Below are 14,532 nucleotides of genomic sequence, written 5' to 3'. Positions count from 1 at the left end.
ACTGGTGGAATCGCCAGCTGAGTGTTTTTTACTTCTTGGCTCACAGCTACAAGCCCTGTGACTGCACACGGGAGAAGTGTGGGAAGACTGCCCCACCCACCTTCCGGTTACTCGCCTCTTCAAACGGTAGACAGACCCGACTGTACTGGAGGATCAGTGCTGGCTGGAGGACAGGAGCATCACCTGTTTCAGAGAGCCCTGTCTGACTGACCCCACCCTCTGCTCAGCGGCACTCAACCAGTCGTGTGCCACTACTTGGGAAGCCCCAGTCATAGTCGGCTAGTGACATGACCACGATCCAGGCCCAAACCTGGGATCGCTCAGACAGGTGATTCACTTATGTGGCCCCTCTGAGCTGTTACCTACTATTTCAGGGGCGGTAAAACAGGATGCCACTCAACTGGCAGTCACAAAGCTTACGATTCCTGTGAATTTGGAGAAAACAAAGGTGCAGAAGCCTGGAAAGGCTCACACCTCGTTTCGAGAAAGCCCAGAAAAGCAGCAGCTCCCTTTTCTACCACTAGAGGTCACCACGCCACGCTTTACTCAGGCCTCACCTTCACCATTCAGATGGGCAGGAATGGCATGTTGCATGCCAGTCAGACAGAAAGGGTGATTTTGACTGTTGCTTGGGAAGAAATGAAGAAATCCAATTGTACTGAGCCTAATTACAACAGAGGACAAGGCAACTTCCTGCGGTGGCTGGCAACAGTGTCCTTGGTCTCGCCATGCCAAATTCACAGCTCAGCCATGATCACCTCACCTTCACCAAGCAGGAAGTGCCCTGGTCTTGTCAAATACCGACACTTAAACTGGAGCACAAAAATACGGCCAGCTCCATCTCCTACAGGCTTTTCGTCTGGTGACAAGAAAAGAAGGCGACTCTTGGACCGAGATCAGTGTTATAGGCAGGTAGACTGGGGAGAAGTAAGACCGAAAATGAAGAGCCCTGGCTGTAGTTCAGAAACACTGACAGCTGGTGTTATCAGACTGTTAGGACACAGTGTTGATCAGGATGAAGGGCACTGTTAGGCCCTACCACCACAAGGGGGCACGCAGGAGAAACAGTGAGCAGGCAAAAGGGAGGGTAAGAGTGGACTGTACTGTGGGTGGCCCAGCTCCTGTCGCTTTCACCCGGCTGCCCGAGTTCTGGTGCTGGTTGGGCCGGGTCCACTTGGGCCTGTCACGTGTGCGGGGGGGTTTGTTCTGGCCGGGATCAGTGCGAGGGGGCTTGCCATAGTTGTAGGTGTTGGGCCCATAACCAGGCCAGTCCTCACTGTACCGCTCTCCCGTTCCAGAACCACTGCCATCCTCACCTGGAGAGAGATAGGACAGAAAGTCAGAGGGAGATCTGTGTGCTGGGCTGTCTCACTGGACTGTTCCAACTTCACTGTGCTGGTCTGAGTGCTGGTCTGTCTCACTGGCAGGTGGTATCACTTACTGGAGTCCTGGAAGTCAGAGTCATGGCCGCTCTGGGCCTGTCTGAGTCGGTTGGTGGCCACGCGCAGCTCCATGATCTGCTGCCGAGTCTTCACATCAGGGCGAGCGATGTCCACTTCCACTTCCGGGTTATTGATCTGGTTGACAAGGCCATCCCCAGTCACGTCAGGCAGATACCTGAAGATACAAACAATAACACCTCTGTATACACACTGCGTCCTACACATTATCATCATGAAACCACTGCACACAAGTATGCACACAGTACCAGGGGGTGTGGGTGTGGCCACAGGTACTCAGACACACCCACTCAGTGCTTCCAGCAGCAGCCAATCACAGGCATCACAGGCAGTTGCAGGGGCGGGCTCTTTGTTCCAGCTTTGCTTACCACATACAGGCCCCTCATAGTTGATACAGAAGGTACTGTTGCATTGATGAAGGCCTCAGTTAATTAACTCAGAGAGTCTTCCCACCCTCAGTTCCTTCTCCCTATCTCCCATCTCCTGGCCTCCTCCACAGGGCCCCCTCCTCTCCTCTCCCCTGTCCTGTCCCAGCTCTCACCGGCCCCTCCCCTGTCCATTCCAGCACTTCTCCTCATTGGTGACGTCGGCAGCCATCTTTTCGTCGTTGCAGAGCGTGTGGGGGAGGGTGACCCAGAACCTCTTCATGGGGCGCAGTCGCTCCTTCAGGTCCGCCACCTGGGGGGCAAGGGAGAGATAATCACTCCTCAACACCAGGGGGCGCCTCCATCAGAGTCTGCTTGCTCTTTTATTACAGCTTTTTGCAGACACGTAACTGTGCAAACCTGCAGGTCTTTACATAATGCCTTCATATCTCTCCTTCCTTTAATCCACCACCCAGCCCCTCACCGTCTCTGCCCCCCACTCCGACTCACCAGTCTGTCCAGGTTGGTGCCTGCCGCAGTGGTAGGTTTCTCCTCGGGGCTGTAGGTCCTGAACCTCCTCTTGCCTTCCTCCCTGCCTGGTGAGCGCCGGGTGCGGGCCGGGGCCGGGCGGGGGCTGCCACAACCTTGGAAGACCTGGGGGGCAGAGGGGAAAAGGTCAACATCATCACAGGCACTCCTTCACTGTCCTAATCTCTCTCCCAACCTCTCTCTGTCCACCACCCAGTCCAGACTATGCTGCCCCCCTCCATCCTTCCGAATCCAGGCCACCCTGAACCCTCCCGTGTCCCGCAGTCCAGGCTCAGCCCATCTTCCAGTTTCTGTGTCTGTCACCTTGGTGGAGGTCTGCACGCTGTTCTCCTGCATAAACATGATGGCTTCAGAGATCTTGATAGCAATAGAGTCAGTGGCCAGTTCCATGTTGAACGGCCCCTCTAGCTTCTCAGCCACTTGCATCAGTGCATCTGAGGAGAAAAGAGAGATCTCATTAGAGAAAGAGATCACACAGGGCAGCAGGTGGAGGGAGAGAGATCGCATTGGGCAGCAGGTGGAGGGAGAGAGAGATCACACAGGGCAGCAGGTGGAGGGAGAGAGATCACATTGGGCAGCAGGTGGAGGGAGAGAGAGATCACATTGGGCAGCAGGTGGAAGGAGAGAGATCACATTGGGCAGCAGGTGGAGAGAGAGAGATCACACAGGGCAGCAGGTGGAGGGAGAGAGATCACATTGGGCAGCAGGTGGAGGGAGAGAGAGATCACATTGGGCAGCAGGTGGAAGGAGAGAGATCACATTGGGCAGTAGGTGGAGGGAGAGAGATCACATTGGGCAGCAGGTGGAGAGAGAGAGATCACACAGGGCAGCAGGCGGAGGGGGAGAGAGATCACACAGGGCACCAGGTGGAGGGAGGGAGATCACATTGGGCAGCAGGTGGAGGGAGAGAGATCACATTGGGCAGCAGGTGGAGGGAGAGAGATCACACAGGGCAGCAGGCGGAGGAGGAGAGAGATCACACAGGGCAGCAGGTGGAGGGAGGGAGATCAGATTGGGCAGCAGGTGGAGGGAGAGAGATCACACAGGGCAGCAGGTGGAGGGAGAGATCACATTGGGCAGCAGGTGGAGGGAGAGAGAGATCACACAGGGCAGCAGGCGGAGGAGGAGAGAGATCACACAGGGCAGCAGGTGGAGGGAGAGAGAGATCACACAGGGCAGCAGGTGGAGGGAGAGAGAGATCACACAGGGCAGCAGGTGGAGGGAGAGATCACATTGGGCAGCAGGTGGAGAGAGAGAGATCACACAGGGCAGCAGGCGGAGGGGGACAGAGATCACACAGGACAGCAGGTGGAGGGAGAGAGATCACAACAGGAAGACTCACCGATGAAGTTGTTCCACTCAGCGTCCAGGTCAGCCTGGTTGGCCAGGCAGCCCTTCATGACGTTCCGACAGAAGGCGTGGCACGGCCGGAGCGTGGGCAGCCCCCGGCACAGCGGGCAGTACGACATCCGCATCAGGGCACGCACACACTCGCGGCTGGGGCTGGGCTGAGAGAGAGAGACGGGACAGAGCGTCACACTGGCGACTGGGGCCGAGAGAGAGAGACAGCGCGTCACACTGGCGACTGGGGCGGAGAGAGAGAGACAGAGCGTCACACTGGCGACTGGGGCCGAGAGAGAGAGACGGGAGTCTCTTGGACAGGAAACAGACAAGCAGACAGGAAGCAGGTGGACAGGGAGACAAACAGACATGAAGCAGGCGGACAGGGAGACAAGGACAGGAAACAGACAAGCAGACAGAATGCAGGCAGACAGGGAGACAACGACAGGAAGCAGGCAGACAGGGAGACAAGCAGACATGAAGCAGGCGGACAGGGAGACAAGCAGACATGAAGCAGGCGGACAGGGAGACAAGCAGACAGGAAGCAGGCAGACAGGGAGACAAGCAGACATGAAGCAGGCAGACAGGGAGACAAGCAGACATGAAGCAGGCGGACAGGGAGACAAGCAGACATGAAGCAGGCAAACAGGGAGACAAGCAGACAGGAAGCAGGCAGACAGGGAGACAAGCAGACAGGAAGCAGGCGGACAGGGAGACAAGCACACAGGAAGCAGGCAGACAGGGAGACAAGGACAGGAAGAAGGTGGACAGGGAGAGGGCAGAAGCCAGGTGGGTAGACTCGTATCTTCTCACCTTTGCAGCTTTGCTGGCGATGTCTCTCCCAGTGGCCAGCCCCTGCACCAGGGCTCGTGCTGCGATGAAGGCGCGGGACACCTGTGGGAGACAGGATATTACTGTCCTTTTGCCCAGCATCAAGGTCAGCCCCGAAACCAAGCACAATTTGGGAATGTGGGGCTCAGGAAACGTGTTTGTATATACAGTATATACAGTCTGCCTGCGCAGTGTTACCTGTATGTGCAGTTTCTGGGGCAGTGTGTACAGTATATACAGTCTGCCTGCGCAGTGTTACCTGTATGTGCAGTTTCCGGGGCAGTGTGTACAGTATATACAGTCTGCCTGCGCAGTGTTACCTGTATGCGCAGTTTCCGGGGCAGTGTGTACAGTATATACAGTCTGCCTGCGCAGTGTTACCTGTATGCGCAGTTTCCGGGGCAGGTCCCCAAATGGCTGCAGCTGCTCTGCATGTTTGCTGACACACTCCAGGTACTCGTCACTGAACTGGTACTGTGGGTTCACCAAAGAAAAGACCCTCTCTACCAGCCGCGCCCAGAAGTCTGACAGCACCTCCCCCAGACTCACACTGCCCCCTGCAGGGAAGGAGGATATAAAGAAAGGCATTAAAGTATAGTGTTACAGTTGAAAGAGATCACAGACAGCTTTGATCTTCAGCTATGGATCAGAACTTAATCATGTGTCCACAGTGACAAATCCGTCAGGACTGGAACAGAATCTGTCCCAGTCCAGACAAAAACTAGCCTGACTGATCCAGTCTAATTCTTGCTTTCTGTTTCTTTTGTTCACCCTGGTCCTGGCCAGAGAGAGACAGTATACACACAGACACCCCCACACACTGCGGTACACACACACAATCACACCCCGCTACGCACAAACACACTCACATACCGCACTACACATATCGACACACTCACACACTGAAGTACAAAGTACAAGCAATCGCATACCCCACCGCGCACGAACACACTCACATACTGCAGTACACACACACAATCATACACACCCACTCCACACAGACACACTCACTGCAGTACAAACACAGACGTACTCACACACTGCAGTACAGACACAACACTCCACACAGACACACTCACTGCAGTACACACACAGACACACACCATCACATACACACATAGTCTCACACGCCCCCTGCTGTCTGGGCTGCTGACCGGTGTAGTAGCGGCGCAGCTCGGTGAACAGGTCCTGGAACACTGCAGCATTCTGAGTGTACAGACGGCCGTACGTCTTGGTGAACATCTGGTTCATGGACTTCTCTGCCACGTCGATCAGCTCCCGGAAAAACTCTGAGGCAGAGAGACAAGGGGGTGTGGGTCACGTGAGAGATTGAGAACGACAGACCGAGAGATCAAGAGAGTGAGAGAGAGTGAGAGAGCAAGAGTGAGAGATCGAGAGAGCGAGATTGAGAGAGCAAGATATCAAGAGAGTGAGAGATCAAGAGAGTGAGAGAGTGAGAGAGCGAGACTGAGAGAGCGAGATATCGAGAGAGTGAGAGATCGAGAGTGAGAGATCGAGAGAGTGAGAGATCAAGAAAGTGAGAGAGCGAGAGTGAGAGAGCGAGATATCGAGAGAGTGAGAGATCAAGAGAGTGAGAGAGCGAGAGTGAGAGAGCGAGATTGAGAGAGAGCGAGAGATCAAGAGAGTGAGAGAGTGAGAGAGCGAGATTGAGAGGGTGAGATATCGAGAGAGTGAGAGATCAAGAGAGTGAGAGACCGAGAGTGAGAGAGCGAGATTGAGAGAGAGTGAGAGATCAAGAGAGTGAGAGAGTGAGAGAGCGAGACTGAGAGGGTGAGATATCGAGAGAGTGAGAGATCAAGAGAGTGAGAGACCGAGAGTGAGAGAGCGAGATTGAGAGAGAGTGAGAGATCAAGAGAGTGAGAGAGCGAGATATTAGGAGAGTGAGAGATCGACAGACTGAGAGACCAAGAAACAGACACATTAACAGGGGGCTGGTTTCGAAGGGGCGGGGGAGGAGGAGCCCCCACTTCCCGGTCCTCCCCTGTGTGTGGTGGCGGGGTTGGTCAGTACAAGCCCAGATGTGAAAAACACACGACGAGCCAAATCAGCAAACCCAATGCTATCCATACACAGCGCCCCCTCTGGTGGCTTCAGGTGTTAAAATAAACAGCATTTCATGCAATCAAAATCTGATCCAATTATGATCCTTCAGTTTTGAAAATCCAGAGACCCCTTCCAGCTGGATAATCACTTATCCACTGTGTCGGTGTCCTGTCTGGTGCACAATTTGTCTGATTTCTGAACATGTGCTTGAATCACTGTGGTTACTCTCTTGGCTATTTGATAGATGTCATGCTTACTGGGCCATTTTCCTGTTTTGTCTCTGATCATAGAACTTCTCTCATTTCAAAAAACCTGAAAATCCGTATGCCTGAGTTGGAGCACCAGCTCTCTTACCGTCAAATTTGCGGTGGCGCTGCGTGAAGGTGGTCAGCAGGAAGTTGCTGGTCTCGTCCACAGCAGCCAGGAAGTCAGTCTCACTCTGGCGCGCCAGCCCCTCCTCCATCTCGCTGGAGCAGCAGGTGTAGTCCTGGGGGCAGAGCCGCAGGTGCTCCCCTGTGGGCCAATCAGAGAGTAAATCTCATCAGGGACAGACCAATTGGAGAGAAGAGCCATCACAGAGCCCACCAATGGGTGATAATAGTCATCCAATCACAAACTCAAGACCGTCATCCAATCACAGATGAGGACCTTGCCAATGCCGCGCCTGTTCAATAAGAAGAGCTCTCCGCATGGTGCTACAACGTGGTAGTCGCCAAGACAAGCAAAGCTCATCCTCCCTTGAGATTCAGCTGCCCCGTTCTGGCTGCCCAGGGAGAGGAGGATTCCCCTACGCAGAAGGGCCTGGCCTCCTGTCCCAGGACAACTCAGGAGGTGAGGTCATCTTTCGAACAGGCTTGATTGCAAATGGGTCCCGTAGCACCAGCTCTTAACAAGCCGTGTCAAGAAGAGTGTATTCTTACTGCGCTCAAGTTATGAGTCGCTCCACGTTCACGTCTCCATCCAAAAATTCAAGGATGCAGCCAAAGCCGCAGCATGCAATGTAATGCATTCAGATGCACATCAAGGCCCATTAAAGGAGGTTACGAATCAGGGCAGAGCAAAACACAGAAGGGTCCCAGGTCCGATTTCAGGGAACAGTGAACCACTGTTAGCCAACAGCCACTTCTGGTGCGAGAGAAACATGGCACCACCTGGTCGCCTCACAGCCCGCACTTAGACAGGAAGTGATGCGCATGTGCAGGCCTGACTGCAACATGTGTTTAAGTAGAAGAAAGGTTACAAAAATGAGAAGAAGCTACCCAGCTCATGGAGCTTGTTTGCAGACAGGGGGATTAAATTGCAGTTTGGGATATTAACACCCCCCGACCCCCTGAACCCTACTCCCTCTTCTTCAACTAATCAGACATCTGCTCCCCAGGCCCTTGGGACAGCAACCCCCCCAGCCTGAACGCCCTCGGCCCCCGCCTCACCACACACACAGCTGGGCTCAGGGGGGAGGCTGCAGCTTAACCACGAAACACAACCTAACCAACAGCACCTGCAGGTCGGGACTGATCTTGTTCCACGCTCCTACAACCCTTTCTGTAAAGAAGCCCCCCGGGTCAGTTTTAAATGCACTTCCCTGTAGTTTCCACTTGTCTCCCATGGTCCGTGTCCCCCTGCTTCTGAATAAGTCCAGAGCCGACTTCAGCAGTGTCTTTGAGGAGTCTGAAAACTTAGATCAGGTCCCTTCATAATCTTCTAAAGAGTTCAAGACTGAAGAGATTGAGTTCCATTAGTCTGTCAACATAAGATGTTTCCTTATTTAAGCCTGGGAATGTATCTGGATGCTCTCCTATGGACAGATTCCAGAGCAGCAATATCTTTGTCATATATATTTGTGTCTGTGATGGAGGGGTGTTACTGTTGTTTTCTGAGAACAATGTCTGATCTGACTGGGTTTCGCGCGCTGTTCCTGTAAAGCACGCTTGTGACAACAAGACGTCCCCTCTGATTGTTCCCAGATCCTGCGTCATTAGTCTGATGACGAGTTCTGGAGCTGAAGGGGATCACACCTCAGCTACAAGCTCAATCACTGTGTTCCGACCCAAGCCCTCACTGAGGGCTACTGGCGCAGAAACATGCTGCTGTCTGCTCCTGACATCCCTCGAACCCAGGGCCTGCCTTGGGCAAAAAACAGTCCGAAAGATGGGCTTCCGTCTGGCCGACACCCCCCGACTGCCAGCTGTGTCCGGCGGAGGGACAGTCTGCTCGTTTCGGACTGGAGGAGCCGGACCAGGGCTGTCAGGATCACTGCAGGGCCTGGAGCAGCCCGCCTGTGTCCCACCCCGGGCTCTCGGCCCCGCAGCCAGCAGCTCCCATGAATTAAACCGCCCAGGAGTAGCACATGTGTCCTGGCTCTGGGTGGATATAAGCATCTTGGATGAGGGGCTCTGAGTGATCTTACAATCCACCATCAAGCTGATGTCAGACTGAGTAAACGAGGTGAACTGAATAATCGAGCTCTCAGCTGGAAGAGAAACCAGCACCAGGGCCTCCAGGAGGAGTCAGACACCCCTGACAGACTGCAGCCATTACATCATAAACTGCTGCCATTGCCCTCTGACAGCCCTGCACACGTGCAGCTTGGCTTTCCTTTCAGCGCCAGCAGGTGATGGGCGGGTCAAGGACACCTGATAGAAACAGGCTCCTTGCAGAGGTGCCGTGCTGCTCAGTGCCTGTGTCTGAGGGTCACACAGAGAGGTCGTGCACATGCCATCTGGCCCCACGTGCCCCCCCCCCTCCCCAAAAGCTATCCCCCTGCAGCCTCCAGCTGGACATTCCCCCTCATACCTGGAGCTCTGAGCCCCCACACTGCACAAATACGAGCTCAAACAACAAGGTATTGTCAAACCTTGTCTGCCGCTGGGCACGCTGCAGGGCCTGACGCAGACAGCTGATACACCAGGGATGGAACACTCCTCTTGTGTAGAAATGACCAGCACTGACACAGACAGAGCCACAGCTGGGCACGCTGCAGGGCCTGACGCAGACAGCTGATACACCAGGGATGGGACACTCCTCTTGTGTAGAAATGACCAGCACTGACACAGACAGAGCCACAGCTGGGCACGCTGCAGGGCCTGACGCAGACAGCTGATACACCAGGGATGGGACACTCCTCTTGTGTAGAAATGACCAGCACTGACACAGACAGAGCCACAGCTGGGCACGCTGCAGGGCCTGACGCAGACAGCTGATACACCAGGGATGGGACACTCCTCTTGTGTAGAAATGACCAGCACTGACACAGACAGAGCCACAACTGGGCACGCTGCAGGGCCAGACGCAGACAGCTGATACACCAGGGATGGGGACACTCCTCTTTTCCTAAGAGGGAGGAGGGCAGGGCTCGGCTCTTCTGCTGGCTCTGTGGAAGGGGGCACAGTGGCACAGATCACGCCAGGCACTGCCCGCCCCCTGAGGTCGGAGTGCTGCCCTTGGGACTCTTACACGAGCGATCGGGGGTCCCGGCTGGGGTCCTGACAGTGGGGGAATTTGTCTTCTCTCGACCCGTGACAGGCTGGTGGGCAGCGCTGGGACACAGGAGGCGCCTCGGATCAGAGTGCCAGCTAACAGCCGGCTTAATAATTAAAGACGATTTCACGGCACTGTGATCACAGAGTGAGGGAACGTTCCTGCCGTCCTGGAAGAAGTCAGGGGATACGGTCTTCCCGACACATCCCAGCACAAAGCTGCAGACACACGGCACGCACGTCCACCTCACACACGCCGGGACAGACTCGCAGAACGGCGGGGGGGGAGACAATAGAGGCTCTCGGACAGCAGACAATGCGCACACATGCAGACACTTAGGAACCACCCGACGGTACCCACACGCACAGACACAGACGCTGTGCCGCACAGGTTCAAAGCCGAACCAACCGCGGTTCCGAACGACGGGCTGCCGAGTTCGGGACTGATGCACGGAGGGTAGTGACCTGTGGGGAAGCGAGCTGTGGGGTCCGGGGAAGGGGGCGCGAACTGTAACACACACAAAAGACACCCAGGCGCAGCCCTTCCTCGCTGGCACGGATCGCGCAACAATGATGCTCGCCCCTCACTGCCCCCCACCCCCGGGCTCGCCCCTCTCCCGGCTTTGTTCGCGGCTCTTACCTGAGATCTGCGTCTGCGGGGCCGTGGCGAGGCTGAAGCCCTTGGCTCCGTACGCCAGCCTCACCTCGCTGCAGCTGCGCCCCCCGGCCGCCCCCCGACAGAGAGCGAGCAGGAGCGCCAGCAGGCAGGGCGCCGGCAGCCGGAGCGCCATGGTCTGGGCAGCCCGCGCTCTCCCGGCCGCACGGGGACCGAGCGGACCGATGCGGTGAAGGAGAAGAGCGACGCAGACACCGGCTGCTGCACCGGCGAGACCCTCTTCTGCGCGCAGCGGCCCTTTCCGCTAACCCGGTGCTGCTGGGGAGGCGCTCAGAGGCGTCTTCCTCCTGCCAAGCCCCTTTGTGTGGAGACACACACGACCACCGCGCAGCGTGCAGCAGCCTCGCGCCGAGGTGCAGGCGAAGCCCCCTTGTCTCGCGAACAATCCGTCTTCGAACAATGAGCCTCTGGCAGGCACGAGGAGGGCGAGGGCTGGGTGGGACCGCGAGCTCCGCCGGGTCCTAAAGTCACAGCTGCCTCCGTGCCGGCCGCGAGCTACAGAGGTATACCCCCCTCCCCGAGCCCCCCTTCGTCTCTTTAACACCCCCTCCTCTCCTTCCACCGCCCCCTCCTCCTCCTCCTCCTCCTCCCTCTCGTGGGTCCTATCCGCTCACTCAGACTCGACACCTGCTCCACAGACAGAGCGCTCGGTTCCGCCCGGGACTCCTGTATCCCGGGACCGACACCTGGCCTTCATTCCTACAGGAGCTGGAGGCCGACCCTAGACGCCGAACAACTGGACGGAACCAAGAAGGGGTGTCTTGTCTCTCGTGCACCTACCCATCTAAGCTGCTTGCTGGAGTCATCTTGAGGGCTCGCTGATGCCCAATCAAGGCGCCACCTTTCCACGCGATACGGAAGTACAGCGGATCAAACCCAGTCGGAGAGAAGGGCTTTCTTAGCGCTCTCTTAATCTGGTTTAATGGCCGTTCTCCCGTCCTCACGCTGCCATCTGTTCGCGATCGAAGGAGCCGGCCCCACGCCGCAAATGGCATGCCATTTAACTCCGTCCCAAAGACGGATTATAAGCGATCGATAGTCCACTTAAAAAGCGATCAACCACCGATACCCCTTCAATCCCGCCGAGACATGTGGACCGGCGAGTCGGGTTTGTTCAACCTGGGAGGGGAAGAAGGGACAGAAGAGAGACCCGAGGGCTCGGGAAGCCGCAAGCCTCCCGCACAGCGAGCGAGGGCTGGGCTGCGGGCCGCGGGATGCGGGGCGCTCGCCGGCTCTGAGCGCGCAGGAAAAAAGAAGACACGGCGACGCCTTGCGGACGCAGGTGAAACTGACTGTCTCTGCGAGCTCCGCCACCCCCCGGGTGACCCTGACACTGATCTGTAACTCACACCGCACGGTCCCAAGGCGGGGAGGGGCGGCGCTCTTCCACAGCGAAATCAGTTTTCAGGAAGCGCAGGATTTACAGCGCTAACTCCTGGGTGCGATCCGCTATTTCTGAGAGCCCGATTCCGGCGACTAGCGCCCTTTGCTGCCATATAAAACTGACTGAAGCGAGCGGCGGGCCGGGGTGTCCTTTCAAAAATCCGTTAGCATCCCCAGTACAACACAGCCTACAATGCTACACGACTGTACCCACCGTCCTATACAACACTACACTGCACAACACGACCCACGATACGTCACAACTCCACACACAATACTACACAACAGACCACAGCTCAACCCACAATGATACAGAACAGACCACAACTCAACCCACAACGATACACAACACGACCCATTATAACTAAGGTCTCAGACCTCTCAGGTCTCCTCACAACTGTAACTTTGCGGCTGACCAGTGTGGAGTAAGACACAAGGGTAGTGGAAACAGGAATTTGAAATTAAAACTGCTTGAATACACTACCTGTGAACGATTGAGTGCGTGTTTTAATAACACAATAGCAGAAGCTCAGAATACTGCACTAAGGGCCATGTTTCCAGTGTCGATGCGTCTGTGTGAGGGTGGTGCGCCTGCACCAGTGTGCGGTACAGAGAGCACTGTCCGCAGACTGCAGGACTACCCGCTGAGCTCTCCCAAGGCCAGCACATGGCCCTGCTCCTGGGGGTGGCAGATCTCTGCGTATTTCATCACTGTAATGCAGGGACTCGGCAGGGGCGCTGTGCCATCAGACCCAGGGTTCACCCAGGGCCGGATTTTGGTGTTCGTAGACCCTAGGCACTTTCACCCCGAAATGTGCAAAAAGAGGGGTAAACGCCAACTGAATCACGTCGATTGACATGATGCACTTTACACTACTCTAATGCTAAACCATGTGATTGACGGAGCGAGTCGAGAGACCATCACTTCGATACTGCTAGTTTCTAGGACAGCCGCTGGAGATCGTGCGATTCTTGGTTTGGAGCACCTAGAGTCGATCGCAAGCATGTTGTTTCAGGTCATTTTTCTTTAGTCACTAGTGTTTCCCTCCTTCATAGGCCCTAAAAAGTGCCTACAGTGCCTAATGGGAAATCGGGCATAGGGTTTATTGTATGCTTCTTTGGATTCTGAGATGTGAGACTGTGTATTAGGGAACTGATGTCTCTCCCCTGATGTCTAGTTTTACAGTTAAACTGAAGCGGAGAAGGATCTGACTTCCCACAGAACAGCCTGACCCTTTGGTAACGAGACGAGCTTTGTGTAATTACTAATAGCTACTGAGTAATTACTCCCTACTATCGCTGTGTTTTACTCATTACTCACACAGGACACAATAGCAGCAGGTGAACACGGAGAGGGAATGGCTGTTTCTGCTGGTGTTGAGGTTCACTCTCTCCTTTCTCAGTCTCTCCAGGGGCTGAGAATCTTCTTTCTTTGAGCTGATAGCTGTAGGTTATTTTGTGTCCACGTGTGTATGAATTAATTGTAAAATCAAAATTTTAACCTTGGTGAGAGAGGTTCTTATCCCGTTCTCTTTAAAAAGATGGTGGTGGTTAAGATAGGCCTGCATCTTCTGAAATATATTTAGCAAGTCTTAATATTTTGTAACCATTTAAATGGTTAAGAGACAAGAGTTTCATTGTGGTCTTTTGCTATTGATGTAGCAGGCCATTGGAAGGCACCACTACATACTGAGTCAACTGTATTTTTAAATGAGTCAGAAAAACAACATTGAAATTCAACCAGCTCACAAATGTAGACAAAATATCATCTGTTCTGAATGTAAATACATTCATGAATCAAGATGCTGACTGAACACGTTTTTGGAAAGAATGACTTCGATGTGTTTTTTTATAATACGTTTTGAGTAAACCGTTTTTTATGCAAATAAAGGTACTTTTATCATCTGTACTTGCATCAGAGAATGCCTGGCCATATCCCAGAAACATCAGTTCTTTCACGTTCCTTCAGTATAATTATATGGAATGAGGATACATTGCTAATCACAGAACTGTTAGTTCATGTCCTTTTTATGTATATACAATGTCCATCTCGCAACATGGTGGTGTCGACTGCTTTGAAGCCCACATCATATGAAACGCCCATGAAACAACGTAGCCTGCAAGTTCGAGACACGTAAAAAAACACTGCCGGATTTTGACTTCACCCCAGCGGAAAGACAGGATAGTAACGTCTTTGTATGAACATTTAACTGACAATTAGTAAAACAAACATCTTAGCAGCCTAATACCTCAGAAACCAAAGGCCAAACGCTATGATTATCAGCACAAAGTACCGGGACACGCTCAGAAAAGACAAGGCGCTACATAACGGGAAGGACAGCTGTTGCATGGCAACGTCACGGAGCTCGCGAGATCTCGCGATGTAG

The 14,532-nt window shown here is 54.4% G+C and overlaps 1 protein-coding gene across 1 annotated transcript; it reads right to left on the bottom strand.

The window, feature by feature from the left end:
* Nucleotides 1-1,035: 1,035 nt before the first annotated feature.
* Nucleotides 1,036-10,877, bottom strand: gpc2 (glypican 2). The gene is made up of 11 exons (XM_088910877.1): nucleotides 10,727-10,877; nucleotides 6,965-7,123; nucleotides 5,701-5,835; nucleotides 4,928-5,103; nucleotides 4,529-4,609; nucleotides 3,717-3,882; nucleotides 2,678-2,808; nucleotides 2,336-2,479; nucleotides 2,002-2,138; nucleotides 1,442-1,617; nucleotides 1,036-1,316 (listed from the first exon to the last, which is right to left on the bottom strand). The coding sequence occupies exons 1-11, from the start codon at nucleotides 10,875-10,877 to the stop codon at nucleotides 1,036-1,038; spliced, it is 1,737 nt and encodes a 578-aa protein (XP_088767003.1).
* Between the last annotated feature and the right edge of the window lie 3,655 nt (nucleotides 10,878-14,532).

Source organism: Atractosteus spatula, chromosome 3 (assembly GCF_055471065.1).
Source record: "Atractosteus spatula isolate fAtrSpa1 chromosome 3, fAtrSpa1.hap1, whole genome shotgun sequence".
NCBI lineage: Eukaryota > Metazoa > Chordata > Actinopteri > Semionotiformes > Lepisosteidae > Atractosteus > Atractosteus spatula.
The sequence above is the reverse complement of the archived record's forward strand: the minus strand, read 5'-3'. Positions and strand labels throughout refer to the sequence as shown.